We start from the raw sequence: 19,002 nt of genomic DNA on the forward strand, positions 1-19,002 counted from the left end.
ACCAAAAATAACTTATAATGCAAAGTACCCACTCTTCCCTTGGCGGACAAATGGTTGCTGGCAGTATTGAATAAACAAAATAAAATAAGAAAATAAAGGAACAATATTTCCTGTGTTTGCGAGTCCTTTATTGACTGAGTAGTGTGTTTTATCAGTCTTTTTTAGCTTATTTGGCCTTATTTAGCTTATCTCATTATAAATAAGGCTCCCATTGTGGTCAGGACATGACGAGGGAAACAGACAAGCTTAAGATTCAACCTTTATTAAAAAGTGTTCTTTGTACAGAAATTTGTGGAATATGACTAGACATCTCAACATTCAGCCTCCCACACAAACAGAAATGAAGTGCAAAGAATGCTTTTTGAGGAAGCATCCTCCCATTATCACACTCACAGCAGCTGCTTTCATCAACACAGAAGCTACTTCTAGTTCTTTGAACTGTTGGGACAATGCATTCTTTCTTTCCAAAGAAAACCATAGTTGCAAAGTATCCTACCCCCCCTTTTTTTTCCTACTTTGCAGCGAGCAAAAAAATAAGTTAGGCCCCAATCCCAGTGTCTCCTTTGAATGAGAAAGAGAGAAATGCACAGAGCAATCAGGTTTGATGCATACACTGTGGCTGGCGAGTTCAGTTCACTTCACGAGGAGAGAAAAAGGAAGATATGTCTTCGGCTTGTTCCACAAAACCCTAAGGTGACCGCGCTAGTATCAGCCAGCTGATCACGAAGTAGAAGAGACAGATGGGATACACAGCCAGCGCTTTTTTTGATGATGGCTGGCTGTCTGCAAGGAATGCCATTGATGCTAGAATGGAAATAAAGAAGAAAGAAAGATGTCGCTGTTACCAAGAGAAATGAGCAAGGGATGTCAGAATAGTCTGTAAGCAAATTAGCTTTTTACATAAATATAAACAACATAACACATACTTTTCTTAGTATTGCAATCAGAATTACTGCTGTGTTTTCCTTCTGCTTGACATAATTAGCAGAATAACGGCAATAAGATGCTTTTTTTTTTTGCTACCACAGCATAACTGTAGTCGAACATGACTTAGATTCTGTTTATTTGCAGTTAGGTGACCACATGAATGACGTATTCCTGCACTCATATAATGTTTAAAACTAGAAAAGCAGTTTACAAATTCAGGTTTTGCAGAACCCACCACATCTAATCAGTGTCCAACAAGAGAGAAAATGGAATGCATGAGGGCATTAGGTCTTACAGTTGCTATCACTACTGTAAAGGTACACAATAAAGAAATGCAGGCTCACCGAATACAGCCCAGCCAAAGCCAAGCATGGTCACAAAGAACCGAAGGATGAACAGGGCAACAGTCTGGTTCCCAGCTAGTAGGATGAGCCGGCATATGACCAATGCAACACAGGGTGACAGCAAGCAGTAGCCCAGCACGCACACACTCTGAAAGAATGATCTGGCCACAGGAGAAAGCAAGCTCAGGAATGACAACACGTCATAGATTAATTCCAAGAAAAGTTTAAACACCTCAACTACATTTCACTGACACCTGCCTCATTCAACCTCAATAAAGTTTTTCAACCAATCAACCAAATGCCTCATTCAGCCACATAGCTAACTGGTGCAACAGCCACCACGAACAAACAAGTGCTTGCTGTGCACCGAGTGCTCATCTGAATACTAGTGTAACAATGTCATTACATTCAAACCTCGTCATAACAGAATCACATTTGATATGAAAATACCCATACTGTATCCAGTATTCACTACAAACCTATATTTGTTACAAGCGAACATTGGCTAAAAAACTTAATGTACTTTATTATGTCCTCTAATCGAGGCTCTACTGCATATCCCAAAGGCTGCAATGATGGTGTGCCACAAAAGAAACATTGCAGTTACAGATCAAATTTTATGAGCTCTGGATTTTTAAATAGCCTTGAGTCCAGCGCCTGTTTCCTGTGTTAATATAAAATGACGGCCTGTGACCATGCATTCAACATCAGAATGCATTAGTTGCCAAGGAATGGTCTCACATCAAGGACACAGTGCAAAGCTTACTGTCAGCAGTATTGCTCAGTATTTTAAGATTAACCTTACTTGCCATGAAAAATTTGCTGATTCAACTGCATAAAAGTTGCATGCAGGGGCAGCCATGTTTGGATGTTCCTCCACCAAAGCTCCTTTTAAAAAATTCGCTTTCAGCAAAGACATTTTAATACTTTCCATTACCAAAAATAGCTTGGCAACACTGCCCTGCTTGAACAACTACATTCTACAAGTCTCATTTGTTACCTAAATGAATCAATTTAATAAAACTTGCAAATTGGAACACTAATCATGGCAAACATGAACTTACTCGGCAAACACTAAAAATTCTGTATTTATCAGGTAATTCCTCGATTCACTTACACACAGTCACATACAATATGCAATTGGTTTGCACAAATGAAAACAAGCCAGGAATGTAACAGCAGACTGACTCTATATAATCAGGTTTAACCCAATGCAGTCCTAAATCTACACTGACTTAACAACCAGTCAAGTCCGAAACTATTTTACTTGTTTTAAGCATCACAAAAATAATATAATCATACATGCAAACACATTTTAGGGTTTTTAGTATCGTTTTCTCTTTTCGTGTATGTTCCAGTCCATTGTCGATACATGAAAACAGTATTGTACTGTTAGAATCATTGCCCGGGGTGTAGCTCAGGATTTCTAATATGTGCCTTGCGCTCATTTGATAAGATTTCTTTGTCTGATGGCAGAGTTTAATGTTCATCTTTGCAAAGCTCATCATCACATTCATGTTGCAAATTTTGCATGAAAAGTGCTGTACAATTAGGCAAAAAACAAGATGAGGTAACGGTTGACAGTCATATTGCTTATGGGTTCAAGGGTTATTGCAGGGTTTGATGATGGACGCGTTTCCCCATTATTTTATTTTCCACCTTATCTAACCCATATCAAGAGTATATGGTTCCGAGGATCTTCCAGCATCGCGGCGAGCCGTCACTCGAGGAACTAATGAAGCAAAAGAAAACGCAACTGGAGTTTTCTCTTGCAGCAGCTCATTCCACGAGCATACAGACCAGCTGACTATAAACGGAACCCCTTTTCTGGTCCCTGGATCAGTCTAAACAAAGAAGGTTGAACTAAAGAAGCAACAGCAATGCACGTGACCGCTGAATAGATGGTGACAACTGAACGCATCTTGAGTTAATCACTCTGGCACCGAATCGATGAGAAAACTGGCCTTCACAACCCAGGAGATCCCAATAACTACTGCCATCCAAAAGGAGTGAAAAAGGAAACAAAATGTTGGCTGCCGAATAATTTCCAAGTCTCAAGATTGATTTGACGGCGCTTTAGGAATGTGTGTGAGGAGAGGTGGCATGGGTGGGGATGGGGGGAGGGGGGTCATCATCATCAGCCTGGCTATGCCCACTGCAGAGCAAAGGCCTCTCCCATTCTTATCCAACTAACCCGGTCATCTACTAGTTGTGGCCATGTTGTCCCTCAAACTTCTTAATCTAATCTACTCACCTAACTTTCTGCTGCCCCCTGCTATGCTTCCCTTCCCTTGGAATCCAGTCTGTAACCCTAAATGACCATAGGTTATCTTCTCTCCTCATTACATGTCCTGCCCATGCCCCCCATTTCTTTTTCTTGATTTCGACTAAGATGTCATTAACTCGCGTTTGTTCCCTCACCCAATCTGCTCTTTTCTTATCCCTTAACGTTACACCCATCATTCTTCTTTCCATAGCTCGTTGCGCCGTCTTCAATTTAAGTAGAACCCTTTTCGTAAGCCTCCAGGTTTCTGCCCCATACGTGAGTACCGGTAAGACACTGCTGTTATACACTTTTCTCTTGAGGGATAATGGCAACCTGCTGTTCATGATCTGAGAATTCCTGCCAGACGCATCCCAGCCCATCCTTATTCTTCTGATTATCTTAGTCTTATGATTCGGATCCATGGTCACTACCTGCCTTAAGTAGACGTATTCCCTTACCACTTCCAGTGCCTCGCTACCTATCGTAAACTGCTGTTGTCTTCCGAGGCTGTTGAACATTACTTTAGTTTTCTGCAGATTAATTTTTAGACCCACTCTTCTGCTTTGCCTCTCCAGGTCAGTGAGCATGCATTGCAATTGGTCCCCTGAGTTACTAAGCAAGGCAGTATCATCAGCGAATCGCAAGTTACTAAGGTATTCTCCATTAACTCTTATCCCCAATTCTTCACAATCCAGATCTCTGAATACCTCCTGTAAACACGCTGTGAATAGCATTGGAGAGACATAGTATCATATTTCCCTGCCTGACACCTTTCTTTATTGGGATTTTGTTGCTTTCTTTATGTAGGGCTACGGGGGCTATGGAGCCGCTATAGATATCTTTCAGTATTTTTACATACGGCTCGTCTATACCCTGATACCGTAATGCCTCCATGACTGCTGATGTTTCGGCTAAATCAAATGCTTCCTCATAATCAATGAAAGCTATATATAAGGGTTGGTTATATTCCGTACATTTCTCTATCACATGATTGATAGTGTGAATATGATCTATTGGGTATGTCGATTAATTTCGGGGGGGGGGCCTTCCCCCCCGGGCCTCCCCTGGGTACGTGCCTGGATCGATACTGTGAGCATCCCCTTTGAAACGGGTCAGTAGGTTGCACCACCAGACTCTTTTTCATATTCTGCCAAACTCTTACCTGATCATCATCAGCCTATTTTATGTCCACTGCAGGATGAAGACCTCTCCCTGCGATCTACAATTACCCTTTCCTGTGCCAACTGATTGCAACTTGTGCCTGCAAATTTTGTAATTTCATCACCCCCACCTAGACTTCTACCGTCCTCAACTGCGCTTCCATTCTCTTGACACCCATTCTTTAACCCTAATGGTCCACCAGTTATCTAAACTATGCATTACATGGCCTGCCCAGCTCCACATTTTTTTCTCTTAATGTCAAGTAGCATATCAGCTATCTCCATTTGCTCTCTAATCCACAAGCAAGGATAGCCGATATTCTGATTGAAATTAAGAGAAAGAAATGGAGCACAGATGTCTTATCTATATTGTTTTAATTCTTTTTTTTTTTCACATACAAAATATCCCCAACATCAAACTTTCTGAGCTATTATTTGGCACTCGTTTTTGTATGCCTCCATTGTTTGTGTTCTTCCAACTTCTCTGTCGCCAAACCTCCAACCACCTTTTACTAATCTCTGTTGTGGACATGTTTACTTTCCCCCTGCTATCCCCAAACCAAAGGGCTTCAAGGGGGCCAATGGAGCCTAAACCAATAGCCGAGTAGATATCTTCACATTCTAATAAAACATCTTCCATAGTTTCCCTAGCTTTACCACTACGAACACATCCTTCTTCTTCCTTGGTTTACCTCACTTTACAACCACTTGTTCCAAGGCATCCCGATCTCACTTCAAAAAGAGCTTCCCTATGAATTATTATCAATTGTTTCTTTCCTGATTTCATTTTTACCTAATATACCGGAAGTTAATCATAGCCTGTTTCTTTTCCATTGTGGGCACTTAAAAGATTGTCTCAGCCTATTTGAATTTGCATTTAACATTCTTTGTTGCCATGTTGCTTACTATTCCAGTCACATACCAAGAATTCATAGTTCTTTTAAACATCTTTCCTGCACAAATACCTGAACAGCCTTGCAACCCATTTAATTTCTTTCACGCCCCTCAGTCATTCTTCAAAATGAATTTTACTCTAAACTTCCCTCACTTCGGAACTTGTCCAGCCAATGTCACCCTGTATGGCTTCATATGTAGTCTTCCCGTGAGCACCCAATGCAATGCGAGACGTCTTAATGACCTTTGGTTGCCTTAGAGCCCTGATTGTACCTCTACCTTCAAGCAAACAACCACATTTCCAAATGCAAATCCTGGAACCATTACACTTTTCTACACACCCTGGAGCACCTCGTGCCTATGTTATCCCCCTAGCATTCTGTGCTTCATTATGGCCACATTTCTCTTCTCTTTGCTATTGCTTTTTCCAGTTTTTCTATATATGCAAATGTACTGAAATGTATTTATCAATTATTCTTTCTAGGATATTTCGACAATCATTACACTGCTCCTCACTGCCAAGCGACTGTAAGGTGGAGAAGGTGGTTCCTGTTCACAAATCAAGTAACACACATTGTCCCGAAAACTACCGTCCCATATCACTAACCAGCGTTCCCTGTAAGATTCTGGAGCATATAATGTATTCCTACATAATTTATTTTCTTGAGACAAACTCTTTTTTTAACAACAGTCGGCACGGCTTTAGGAAATCGTTCTCCTGCAAAATGCAACTAGCTTGGTTTACTAACGACCTCTTTTCTAACATCGACTTAGGATTTGACGACGACTGCATCTTTATCGATTTTGCTAAAGCCTTCGATACTGTATCCCATAACCTACTAATTCATAAACTAAGTTTTATTAACAGTGACCTGCTAGTACTGGACTGGATTAAAAACTTTCTTGCTAATAGAACACAATACGTAATCGCGAACAAATCGTCATCTGCACCCCTCACGGTAACATTAGGCATGCGGCCAGGGTTGGTTCTAGGTCCTCTACTTTTTCTAATCTACATTAATGATCTTGCTTCCTGTGTGAAATGTTCAACTATTAGGCTTTTTGCTGATGACTGCGTTCTATGTCATAAAATTACTGATCTCAATGATTCTCGTAAACTTCAAGACGACATTAATAACGCCTTGTTATGGTGTAACAACTGGTCTATGAAGCTTAACTTAAGCAAATGTAAATGCATGCGCATATCACAGCATACCAATACTACTAATCTGCTTACATATTTCCTCAATAATAGCCCTCTCTCAGTTGTCTCATCGTACAAATACCTTGGACTAAACATCATCAGCAACCTTTCCTGGCACATGCATGTCGACATTATATGTAGCAATGCCAATCGCATGTTGGGCTATTTGCGCCGGAACTTCTCATCTGCACCATCATCACTAAAACTAACTCTCTACAAAACATTAGTTCGCTCCAAACTAGAATACGCATGGGCCATTTGGGACGCGGCTAACATCCCACTTATAAACAGCCTAGAAGCCATTCAAAATCGTGCAGCGCGTTTCATCTTATCAAACAACTCCCTATATGCTAGCGTTACCTCAATGAAAACAACACTTAACTTGCCAGAACTTTCTTTCCATCGTAGATCCTTCTGCCTTTCGCTATTCCCTAAAATCTACCACCACAACCCTTTGTTGAAGTAACAGCTTATCACCCAACCATCATTCATATCATCTCGCCCTGACCACAGTTTCAAAGTTGGTGTGTTGTTTTCCCGTACTAAACTTTGTAGTAATGCATTCATCCCTAGCACAAGCAAAAATTGGAACCACCTTCCCGCCACGCCACTGCTGCAGCCATCCTGGATACCAACATCTTCAAATCCACCATTCATGAAACGCCACGTTGAATATGTCTTTGTAGCTTGCACAATTTTTTTTTGTTATGTTCACCCACTCCTTTCTGTAATGCCTTCAGACCTTGAGAGTATTGCAAATAAATAAATAAATAGGTTGTTTCAGCAAACACCTTCAAAATTTTCTTAGAATTACCTGTTTCAGATAGCACAATTCTAGTCCATGAGCTGGTATGCTCAAAGAGATGGACATTACTTGCACACAAAAATGAAATGCATAATCAACCAATTAAGAAACATTCAGTAATTAAGTTTTTAACTAATTACTGTTCGGCATGTATTGCACTTTACAAATTCTACCTGGTGAGACTGCATTCTTTTACCCAAGGTATTTCCTGACCCTGTATTGACACTGTCTGTTCACTGTTTTCACTGAATATCATAAGACACAATTTTTAATGCTAAATTCCAATCCTAAAATGTCATTTTTCTGTCCACAGATATTAGCCAGACATTGCGTATCACATTACCTGTTAGCAAGCAACACAATACTGTCCGCATAAAACAAACCTCAGAGCTGCTGCTCTATAACCATGCCCGCCAGTTTGTATGAGAGATCAAACCCGATGTTGATCCCTTCTAGCACCCTTTCCATCCTTACCAAGTACTTCATAAGCAATAACAGGGATAAAGGGCACTTTTGTCTTAGTCCTTTGGAGATACCAACTTTCTTCTCACTTTTCTGCTCATTCCCGACAAATGGTATTTTCTAGTAAATGTCCCTCAAAAGCTGTATATACAGTCATTGCCTAAGCCTCCTCCTTCCAGAATATCCCACAAAGTACCATATTTACTCGATTCTAACGCGCGCTCGTTTGTAACATGCACCCGTTTTCTGTGGCCAAAAAAAGAAAACCTTCGATGGTAATGCGCACCCGTTTGCCGTGACGTAAAAAAGTAAAAGTCTTTTACAGTAGTGCGCACCCCATTGTTTCACACAGAAATAGAACTTTCTCTCATTTGGAAAAACAAAGATTTACTTTCAATACACTAAAGTTGCGATAAATAAAAAAAGTTGCAGTTTCATCCAAAAGGCGGAGCATCGGTTGCGATAGCAAATTAGTAGACAGCTATACCAAAAGTAAGGAGAGTAGTTTTATCGATCATATAAACTTTTAAACATTTGCTCACTAAATAAGTTAACAAGCATGGTGTCATATACGCAAAAGCAAACATAAACATGTACGTCTCACTCAGTGATCGTGGGAACTTTTTATCAGAATGCTAGTACGGTGGAGCTGCTAGTACGGTGGTACTGTATCATACCAAAAATGCAGCATTGTGAAGCCGTTTACTATCATACCTCACACACCAATTGTTCACAAGCATCAGACTGGTCAGAAGGCTTGTTTGCCTATAGCGGTGATCAAATAGCATACATTTCAAAAGCAAATGACACTGCACACAAGGAGCACACAGCCAGTGATTTAACAAAGCTGTGCTCACATTGTTCCGCCCAAAAGCCTGCAGTTCAATGTCACCACGCCAGCGCCCACCCACACCAAGACGAAGATTTGGGCAAACTGAGGAGCACCGCTGTGTATTTTCTCATCCTCTGGTTGTTGTAGCATCCTGAGCAATGAAAGATACAAAATGTTAACGAAAACTTGCAATTTCTTTTTCTTGGAAGACAGAAAAGGTATCAGACAATCAGGTACAAATAGACAGCCATGATGAGTCAGTTGAGGCAAGGCACAAGGAGGCAACACAAAGGAACATGAAAGCATGGATCAGTGTCACAGAAACAGTACTTCCTCTCTACAAGGAAAAGGTTGTCGTACGCTGTAGCACAACCTTTCCTAACATACTCAATGTCCGAAAGTGCGTACAGCGAAAACTCAAGCCTTTGCCCCTAAGCACACCAGTGGCAGGAATGACTCGCCTCATACTTTGCTCACCGATGCCTTAAAAGCCATCACAAATATTCCAAGGCTAATGTAACAAAGGCACTGCCCACAGAGGAAGAGTTTATGGGCTAAGTTTACAGGCATACTCCTCTTCTCCTGTTTCCCTGACATCAAAAGAACAATCAGTGTAAATTGGAGTGGGCTGTGTGCACTGCTAGGGGTAAGATTGTTCGGGAAGAACTTGGCCTGTGTCAGAGTTACTCAACGTCACTTGCCGGTACCTGTGTTGGCTTATGTCACTATGGCTAATGTGTGTAAAGGAGAGATGCTATTTGCATTTCTTCAAGTGTTAGCGTATGCGTCAGATGAGTCTCAATGAGAACTCCCATGTTTGGTGGACTGAAGGTGGTGCAGCGTATCTGGATCCCATCGGGAGTGGCTTGGAAGCACAGTGCCAGAGCAAAGGACAGTTGTCAGCATAATGAATACAGAAAAAACTTCGTCACCTAGACCCACTGTGATTTCCAAACTAAATTAAGTACTTTAGCTCTACAGTGTTGACAGTTTATTAGTTAGATTGCAGTTACTGAGTGTGTTGAATGACATTAGGTGTGCAGCAACATGCATCAGCTGGGCGTAAAAAAAACATAACTTCTGTCACTTGGTGGAGGCGCTGTCTCAACAGTGCACTATGAGAGGTGACAACCAGCAATAAGGATTGCTGAAGCCCTGGCCAGACGTGAAGGTGCATTGATGCGCGCCAGCACGCTGTCTGTCGCATTAAGTACACAAATAAAAGAAGGTTTCCTGCACTGCATAAAAGATGCTGGGAAGTGCTATCATCCTCCAGATTAGGTGTAACAATCGATAATATTGGACTCCTTACCCTCTCCACTTTCCACCCTTTGTATATATACAAACAGGCTGCCATGAATGAATTACAGTTGATAGTCAGCAGCAAGCATCATCAATTTGTGTTCCTTTGCACCTTGCTTCAGATGACAATTATAATGACTATACATCAAGTGGCTCAGCTTCACATACGGCTATAGAGACAGCCTCATGATTTCACATGCAGTAAAAGATGTCTTGCTTTATCAGACATTCATACAATAAGATGTTATAATAAATTTGTTACGGTATGGAATCTTTTGCAATCAAGTGTCAAAACTGTTTGCTTACATGGCAAGGAAGACGCAGAGGATTAGAGGTCCCCATAAGTCCCCTGCATTAGCAATCCATTGCATAAATACAAGCTCATTTGATTTGCTCAAGCAAAAGAAGCATGAATGTTATACTTACAGTCCCTCAATATTGTATTCTTTTGTTTTGGATACAAGACATGCGCAAACTTGATGCCAATAGCCTTCAGATCCCTTACCTGAAAACAAAATATATATATAGCATACAAAATATTGTGCACCCTAAGACTAGATTAATGTACTATACCTACTACTAGCCTACACAAGGGCAGAAACAATCACGTGCATATAAATGTTCAAGACATGACACAGTATGCCAAGGAGCTCATCTGGAGCAAACAAAAGTTAAGCTTGACCGCAATAGAATCTGCAATGCACAACTAAAACCAGATAACCTATTTTCTGTAAATGTCACAATGGCATGTTTCATCCAGCTTCCATACCCTCAGCGGAGTGACAATCAAGAGTCAGTTAGCATTGATTATCAAGTACTGACATTGAATGCAGCAAAGAATCAGGCTATGTATTCCTGCTAAATAACTAACAGCAGGCTTGCATCGAAACTCTCTTGGTCAAGCTGCAAATATCGAACAAGACATCAAGGCCAGCATATCTACAACTTGACAAAAGGATTATCTTCCTGCTCAGCCAATTGCCAGTCATGTGAACAATGCGCTATAGGAGCAGGCAAAACTGGTTGCACAGCAGTAAAAACTTCACGCTTTATTGCAGCTCTTTCAGCGTGTACACATGACAGTCACTCAGCTGTACACTTCCCGATGTCCACTACAAATATTCCTTATGTTATCTCTGTTACATTATTACCCTGCTTTACAGCTTTTCTACTCCTACACTTGGCACTTTTACAAAACCTATAGTTTCCATTATGCTAAATATGGGTAAAGCTGCATGTGCATCATTTCAAACTGCATTTGCTAGTTTGCGGCAGGGCCATGTTTATACATTACAGTAATAAAAATGATTGATTAGGTCTACCTTTGGAAAAGCTGGAAATCTGTGCTTTGATGCATCAAGTTTGTCCCTCATTTTATCCCTGCTGCTTTTCAATGTCCCAGAAAATATTTTCTAGTTGTGAAACAACACAGCCAAGTTCCTTTCTAAATCACAATCTTCTCATTTTTTAATTAAAGTATGCAAGAAATTTTCAGTGAAATTCAGAGGCATCAGCAACTTCTATGCTCCAGTATGTACAAAAACAATGTTTAGATGGAGTGGACAAAAAAGAGTGATGGAAGAAGAGTTCATGCCAACAGTTCAATGATCACAAACTGTTTTTCATCAAATTTTCACAGGAAACAAGTCCGGTAGCACATTGTCACATTACAAGCATGATGAACATACAAACACTGACTGCAACCATGGTGTGCCACATACAATTATTATACGGAAAGCAACTATTTCATACTAACCCTTGGCTGTGTGCTAAAAAAAAGTGCGGCCTTATCTGCGGTCACAGTGACGTCTGGATTGATTAGCATGTCTCCGCTGTCTCCAGTCAACACCAATATCTAATTTGCTTTTATGTTGGTTTGTCCCAAGCACGCAGGGGAGCAAAAAAGCAATGCTGCCTATGCCACAGGGGCTCGCAGTCCCAATAAAGAAGTTAAAGCATAGCCTCAACTACTACTCCCAAAACGAACATGATGTATAACGGTCTATACTCAGGAGCAGCATAAATGTATGGTTTCTGTTGATTAGTTACGTATTTTTCTGTAGTAGTTTCTTTCGCAATATATTTATTTGGACAGGTGGTCATGCAGTTCATGAGGATGTCTAAATGAATGGTTGCAGGTCAGCCTCATGAATAAAATGTGGCAGTGTGTTAATGACCTTATATACAAGACAATGCCTAAACTGTTTTATTATTCGTTTGTCAGCTCTTACAATCATCTCTGGTGCGGTCCTCGTTCCTGGTCCCAGCCATAATAGAAGGTGAACATCCGCATATACGTCAAATGTCTAACGTTATCAAAAGTACAGACAGCGCAACCCTGACCAACGCACACGATAAACTTCCCGTCCTTTCGCCTGCATTCCGTATTGCTCAGTGTCGAGCTGGAAGGCATTCTAAAGCGCCTGAGACTCTTTGGCTGCTTCAGCAGGAAAGCATGCTATTGCGAACTAGGCGATTACTGTCAGATCTCGCTAGCTTGCTCCGTAGCACAAGCCTGGGAGCTCTGGCCAGGATCGGCCGGCTTGGTAACATCAAACTAAAAGGGCGCCTTACGATGGTAGTAAGCACTGGTTCGTCGAGCGTGTTGAACTCCTTTTCTTCAGGGGGAGGTGCCGCTGCAGCAATGTCACCTTCCAAAGATGTTTCATAGTCCTGGTACGGAGGCCTCTGGTATCCGCTTGAACCAGGCTGCGTGCGGGATCATTACGAATGTGAGAAAAAGCATTCGTCTTCACAGCCCAAACACACTATAAATGTACTACTGATCATTTCAAAGACGTATGCGTTCGGTCGTTCTAGACAACCTTACCACGGCAAAGTGTAGAAGTAGTTATGTCCAAAACCCAATTTGACGGCATCTGAAACCAAACCTGAAGTTCGCATCTGCGAGTATATTCTGAGCAGGTGTCTCACCAATATAACCAGCTAATACAGAATCACATATACGTGTACCGCACTAAGAGTCTAACAACCGGGACTGCTGAAATCCGCGAGCGTACACAAAAATTAACTGTTGACACATTTGTTGACACGTATGTGTCATCGTACCTGCAGAATTGCCTTGTGTTCGGCCATATTGGCTACTAAGCCAGTGTTTCATGGTGTTTCTGAGCCGCATTCTTCCATCTGTATCTACAAAATTAATATCGCAAGAACAATATTACAAAAGAAAGTTACACATTCTTTGAAATAATTACTACGAGTTCTTATTTATATATGTTTCTGTTTAAAATATATTTGCTGCCTATGGCTAGATTGGGCTGGATAGTTTCCATCGTTCTAGCCACAGCAGGAATGTTTTGTAGCCATAAAGCTCACGTCGTGTTTCTTATGTTGGTATTCAGAACGGTGCGTCGATACGTGTACGGCATGGACTGCCATCTATCCTCGTACAAATGATGATATAAAACTGTGGTAACTGTGACACAACGACACAAACCATTGTACAATTCGCTGGCACCGCTGGCACAATCCCGTCGTTACGAGAAACCTTCCTGTGTACGAAGTAGCACGCTGACAATAATGAACTACAACAATTTTCGTTCCCCGTACGAGGACGAGCTGCCTGGAAAATACCCTCGCAAGCGCCTGAGAGGTGAACCCGGAGCCGAAACAGAATCCGAAAGGCTGCTTCAAGAGATGCTAACAAAACAGCTTGATACGCGGTTTTCGGTCAAACAGTTAAGTGTACACCAACACCGTTTCCGTTACCCTGTACCTTTACGCAGTCTCAATTGTAATGCGTGGTTTACACGTTGGCAAACGTCTTTAGTCTTTCAGAGCAACAAAAACACTTCACAGCAGCTGGGAACTATGTGGAACTTCCTGTTGCTGGCGCACGCTCCTTGGACGAGTACAAGGCAGTTGGATCACGAGAGCAAGAGATACAAGTATTGTTGCAATGCGGTCTCACGAACGAAGAAATCGAACTGTATCTCCAGTCAAAAGAATCTGCAGTAAGTTGGATGTTTGCGGTCGTTTCGTAATATAGAGCCGATGTACTACGCAATGACGATTAATAACTTATCGATGCATTGCCGTAAGTTAGCGTGTTTAAAAGCGCAGAAGCACTTCCGAGACTTGAAAGCTGTTAGGTGTCGCAATACTTTCATGGTTCACGCGCTCTCACAGCGTCAGTTTTTATGTTCTGTTTGTTTTGCGCTGCCTACGCCATGCTGTTTCCTGTCCATGTATAAGAATCAAACTTGGGTACCCAAATTTATGCCGACTGCTTTATTGCATTTCAGATGGTGAAGCAAAAGCACCCTTTGATGGATCCAACTTTATTGGATTTAAGGCTGAAGCAAATAGAACTGAAGGTGAAGAACGGCAAGAAGTGCATCGGAGATGCCTGCTTAAGCGAACTGAAAAGGGAAGAGCACTTGGGTTACTTAAAGAAGGATAGTGACGACTCATTGCTCTCGGAGGACATCACCTGCACAAAGAGTCGTTCTTCACAAACAACAGTTCCGAAAGATCCCATGAGCCACATTGCAGACTTTTCGCAGAGATTGATGGAAAGAGTAATGAGCAAGAGAAAAAAGAAGAGGGAAACCAAACCAGATGAATCCCAGTCACATATAAATGAGAATGAAACGCAATCATTAGATAAGAGCAGCGAATGCACTCAAGAGCAGCCTGGTCCAGATCCCACTGTTTATCATGCTGTTGTGCCACTTCCTGAACATGAGATAGCAGCAGAAAGACTTGGGCTAAAAGAGATTAGGAAGCTGCCACGTTTCCAAAATTACAGTCCGGGGAGTGAAAGTCAAGTAAGTTGGCAAGTTTTCACTTCTTCCATGTATTTTAGTGTCAAGAACAAAGTGCTTGTCATTTGAAAGACTAACGTGTGCGTCTATAGAATAACTGATGTGACGGCACCAAAATCACTGACTATACTATTTTAATGAACTCGTAATAGAACAGTAATAAAACAGATTGGAGCAAGCACTGACTGTCTGTATGTATATTTGCAGTCCTTAATATATGAACGATGTTATAATGAAGATTGATGTACCAAATTGCCAGATGTGATCACATGGATCCGAGGTTTGGTTGATCATGCTCTATTTCAGTGGGTGGTACAGCTCTGCAAAGAACCTTTAAATGCAAGATCCAGTGATGTAGTGGTTATAGCTACATTTGCTATTTTATACCTCTGCCGTTTGAAGCCTTGAAATTAGAGCAACACAGCAATATAGCATCACCATGGTATCACCTACAGGGTCACTCAACAAGGAGTCAATGTTCCTCACTTTATGACAGATTTTACCTTTTGTGATTTTTAATGCTACTTTGAAAGAGGAGAATTGGTATTACATGCTCATAGAGCAGCTCATTTGTACCAATCTGATTTAGTGTTTTGGCATTGTTTGCAGCAGTTTCTGTGACTTCTTGTATGATGACGAGTTATAGCTTACCTTTGCTTAAAATGGCCTTTCCTGTAACAAGGTTCTACTGCAGTAACAACATCTGAGAGATCATTTTATTTTGCGATTTTCAAACCCATTTTACACACAGGTGCTATATTTGAAAAACCTGCACTACAAAGTGGACATTCGAGAACTGATGGCACTCTTTTGTCGCTTTGATGAGGAGACTTGCCCGGTGAAGTACAGGCTCCTGTCCGGCAAGTTAAGGGGACAAGCATTTGTCACTTTACCAAGCAAGTACAGCATACTAGCAAGTTTAGAAACCAAGCTGGAAACCTTTTTTTCAGCTAATTACTTAGTACCATTTCTTTCATTACAGGCATACAGGCTGCAACAAAAGCTCTGGACTTGTGCAATGGATATGTTCTAAGAGGAAAGCCAGTCATTATAGAGTATGGAAAAAATCAGACATAAACTCTGCTTATACAAATCTTTTCGTTTATCGACTACTGTTCAACCGTCATTGTCAACCCACTCACAAGAGAGCCGACGTTGCCTCAACTTGCTATACTGAAACGCATAACTGAATCCAAGATACAGTAAAATCTAAACATTACATACGTTATTGTACAAATCTCATATTATGCATTTTGTTTATGTCACAACTCATACCAATCTAGTAAATTTCTTGGTGCGCATACTTTATTTAAGGACACGGTGAATCCCAATTCTCCGCAAGGATTTTTACCCAAGTGGCAATGCGTAAAAAATGTAAAGAACTCTTAGGAAACATATTCTGCATGTCTATCACTACACAAAAGTAAGTTCAGGTGACACTTTTGTTGTGCATTTTGCTTGTCCTCGACTCCAGATGCTACTTGCCACTGATTCTTCTGCTGAGCACAAGGTCACTGGTTTGACTTCCTGGTGTGGTGACAGCATTCTAATAGTGGTGGAATGCAAAACCACTTGTGTGCTGAGCTTTGCTTGCATGCTAAAGAACCAACCCATATGGTCAAAATTATTTTGGAGCATTGTGCTACGGCACGTCTCGTAGGCCCCGTGTATTTTAAGGTGTTAAACCCCATGAAAGGAAAACTGTTATCCACCTGAGCAGCATGAAGTTATCCCATGAATCGCAACTGCAGTTGCCTGCTTCCAGCATTCTCGCATTCCACTCCTTTGCTGAATGTACCCGTAATACGATGCAGACTTGAAAGGTCCGAAATTTTGTCAACTACCAGTTCACCTGCGATGTGCAATGCCACCCAGTAAATATGGGTGCAATGCAAGTGACATAATTTGGATATAGCAACCATTAATGGCACTTGTCGTCATTGCTGTAGCATGGTTCCTGTGTTTTCCACAAGCACAGGTTCACTTGGGGAACTGCTCATCACACCTAGCCAACTTGTTTGTTGCTATCCCAAAATATTCACAACAATGAGATCCTGTTGTTCATCATGTACTACAACTACAATGTTGTCCTGGCACAAACCCAAATGTCCATACTTCCAGCCTATCTATGCTAAGAACAAATACATAGTATACCAATGTATATTGAATTAGATCATTTACTAGGTCACACAAACACACACTCTATTGTGAACCAACCTCATATGCTCCAGCTGAAGCAGGAAAGTACAGCCCTTGAAACTGTCTATGTTAGGCCTAAGTCATTTACTCGCTCCACTGTGTAAATTTTCATAGAGAATCTATAATGCAAAAAGATCAAATAACTCCAACAAACATTACCAAAAGCCAATATGAATCCATCACAGACTCCTTTACCACACATCACTTGTGGCTATTTATGCAACTAATTTAGAATGCGCTAAGGAACTGAGACACCACTTTAACATCTAAACGGTGTTTAAGAACATTTATTCGTTCTCTCTCTCCTGATGGTTCGATGTAGCAGCAGCAAAGAAATAAAGACCTTAGTGCTGTACATTAGGACGACTCAGTTTTAAGCCGCTCTGTCCAGTCATAAGGCTCCCACCATTTGGCAAACTCCAGGACTTTCTTCTTCTGCTCGTCGAAGCTCTCGTGCCGTTGCTTCAGCCAGAGCCTGGGCTCCGAGTCCAGCATGCCCCCCACCACTTCCTGAAATGAGGTAAAGATATGTGCGATTTAAAGCACAATCTGTACTGCAACTACTTTAACCACTTACGCAAACACCCAGAATACTGCAGGTACTGTTTCAACATTCCTTTAGACTGCTCTGGGATTTCTCATCGCTCGCAATCACTCACTAGTAGTAAGAGGATAGCAGAGGAAAGATACGTGATTGAAAATGGAATGAAATATTAATTGCTACAATATTGACCACAGGAAAGCTGAATCTGAAGCAAGGCGTCTTTTTCACTTGACAAAAACATTGGCTGGGAATATGTACGTGAACTAATTTTGAAGGACGCAGTGTGTACAAAGCAGTTATCCATCAGGAGTTATTTGACAAAAATTGTTTAACTACAGGTTGTCCACCATTAAGTGGACATATGCTATATACATAAAAGGACAATAAAGAAGTTCCAGTCTTGCCCAAACTTCAAAACAATGAGAATGGTGAATCACATAACACTATTTATTACACATAGTGGCTTGCCATCCCTTAATAGTATCAGCTGTACAAAACTGCCACATCATGCAAACAATATATTCTGGAAAACCACAGCTTTGGTTGCTACCTATCAAGAATTCTTTCTACCAGCTTTGATAGCAACATTTGCCCTCAGTGCCAATTTATCACGATTGTCTTGGATCAAAACCATGTCATGCAAGACAACAGTGCTCTTGGTGCTCACTTCTCGTCAACGTCTTTGTGGCACAGTTGGTTCCAAGAGCGGCAATTTCTGGAGTACAAGGTTTGACAACTGCTAAGAGACCTTCTTTTCCTATTCTTTTTTTTACTTTAAATTGCGACCTGACAAAGTGATCATCATGAGAGCCTACTATGACAACAGCCTACGGCACACCTACAAGCACAGCTGGAAAGTTAACCAAGCTAGAGCGCTAGATATTGAAGCTAGATTAGTTTATCAATCCCTTCATCTATGTTGAATCGAAACAATAGTATTGAGGATCATACTGTGCAACATATTTGAAAGCAATGAGTACTTTCATGAACTTTTTTGTGGGTTCAGATTCTCCTTTTAATTTAGGCTTGCGGAAGTTGCAAGTCTCAGTTTGTTTTGATGCCTAAAGTGAATGGAACATTTTAATAATTAACTAGCCTTTGCCGGCAATCGCAACAACCCATCGCTTTCTTCAAGAGCTGGAGCGGTAACCTGAAAATGCCCTCACAATCTTTTACATCTGAAATGCCAGACCTATGAACTTGGTAAGTGCGACTCATTTACTATTTCAAGAACATAATGTGAGAACATAATGCGGTATAGTGAAAAGTTGCA

General features: G+C 41.2%; 3 protein-coding genes across 3 annotated transcripts in view; 1 reads left to right on the forward strand and 2 right to left on the reverse strand.

Moving 5' to 3' along the window:
• Window positions 1–246: 246 nt before the first annotated feature.
• Window positions 247–13,309, reverse strand: LOC142579196 (protein YIPF6-like). The gene is made up of 7 exons (XM_075689172.1): window positions 13,266–13,309; window positions 12,771–12,905; window positions 10,623–10,701; window positions 10,503–10,545; window positions 8,920–9,045; window positions 1,272–1,432; window positions 247–804 (listed from the first exon to the last, which is right to left on the reverse strand). Exons 1-7 carry the CDS (start codon window positions 13,290–13,292, stop codon window positions 689–691), a joined length of 687 nt encoding a protein of 228 aa, XP_075545287.1. The 5' UTR covers window positions 13,293–13,309; the 3' UTR covers window positions 247–688.
• A 210-nt stretch (window positions 13,310–13,519) lies between these two features.
• Window positions 13,520–16,195, forward strand: LOC142579198 (RNA-binding protein 41-like). Its single transcript, XM_075689175.1, has 5 exons — window positions 13,520–13,897; window positions 13,990–14,173; window positions 14,465–14,989; window positions 15,738–15,882; window positions 15,969–16,195. The coding sequence occupies exons 1-5, from the start codon at window positions 13,740–13,742 to the stop codon at window positions 16,061–16,063; spliced, it is 1,107 nt and encodes a 368-aa protein (XP_075545290.1). The 5' UTR covers window positions 13,520–13,739; the 3' UTR covers window positions 16,064–16,195.
• A 1,262-nt stretch (window positions 16,196–17,457) lies between these two features.
• The window catches only part of LOC142579197 (CWF19-like protein 2), a 35,843-nt gene continuing 34,298 nt past the window's right edge, over window positions 17,458–19,002 (reverse strand). The window contains exon 17 of the mRNA XM_075689173.1: window positions 17,458–17,695. Coding sequence (XP_075545288.1) covers window positions 17,543–17,695 — 153 coding nt within the window. The 3' untranslated portion in view covers window positions 17,458–17,542. The remainder of the gene's footprint in view (window positions 17,696–19,002) is intronic.

This window comes from Dermacentor variabilis, chromosome 4 (assembly GCF_050947875.1).
Source record: "Dermacentor variabilis isolate Ectoservices chromosome 4, ASM5094787v1, whole genome shotgun sequence".
Classification (NCBI taxonomy): Eukaryota; Metazoa; Arthropoda; class Arachnida; order Ixodida; family Ixodidae; genus Dermacentor; species Dermacentor variabilis.

What these genes read in the sequence shown, in the direction of transcription:
- LOC142579196 (XM_075689172.1), bottom strand. Translation starts at nt 13,292, where the DNA reads ATGGCCGAACACAAGGCAATTCTGCAG. An exon ending in AACACAAGGCAATTCTGCAG is followed by an intron (nt 12,906 to 13,265) that starts GTACGATGACAC and finishes TCCCGCACGCAG; the next exon opens with CCTGGTTCAAGCGGATACCA. An exon ending in AGGCTTTTGGGCGGAACAAT is followed by an intron (nt 1,433 to 8,919) that starts GTGAGCACAGCT and finishes TCCTGTGGCCAG; the next exon opens with ATCATTCTTTCAGAGTGTGT.
- LOC142579198 (XM_075689175.1), top strand. Translation starts at nt 13,740, where the DNA reads ATGAACTACAACAATTTTCGTTCCCCGTACGAGGACGAGCTGCCTGGA. An exon ending in ACGCGGTTTTCGGTCAAACA is followed by an intron (nt 13,898 to 13,989) that starts GTTAAGTGTACA and finishes AAACGTCTTTAG; the next exon opens with TCTTTCAGAGCAACAAAAAC. An exon ending in AGCATTTGTCACTTTACCAA is followed by an intron (nt 15,883 to 15,968) that starts GCAAGTACAGCA and finishes CTTTCATTACAG; the next exon opens with GCATACAGGCTGCAACAAAA.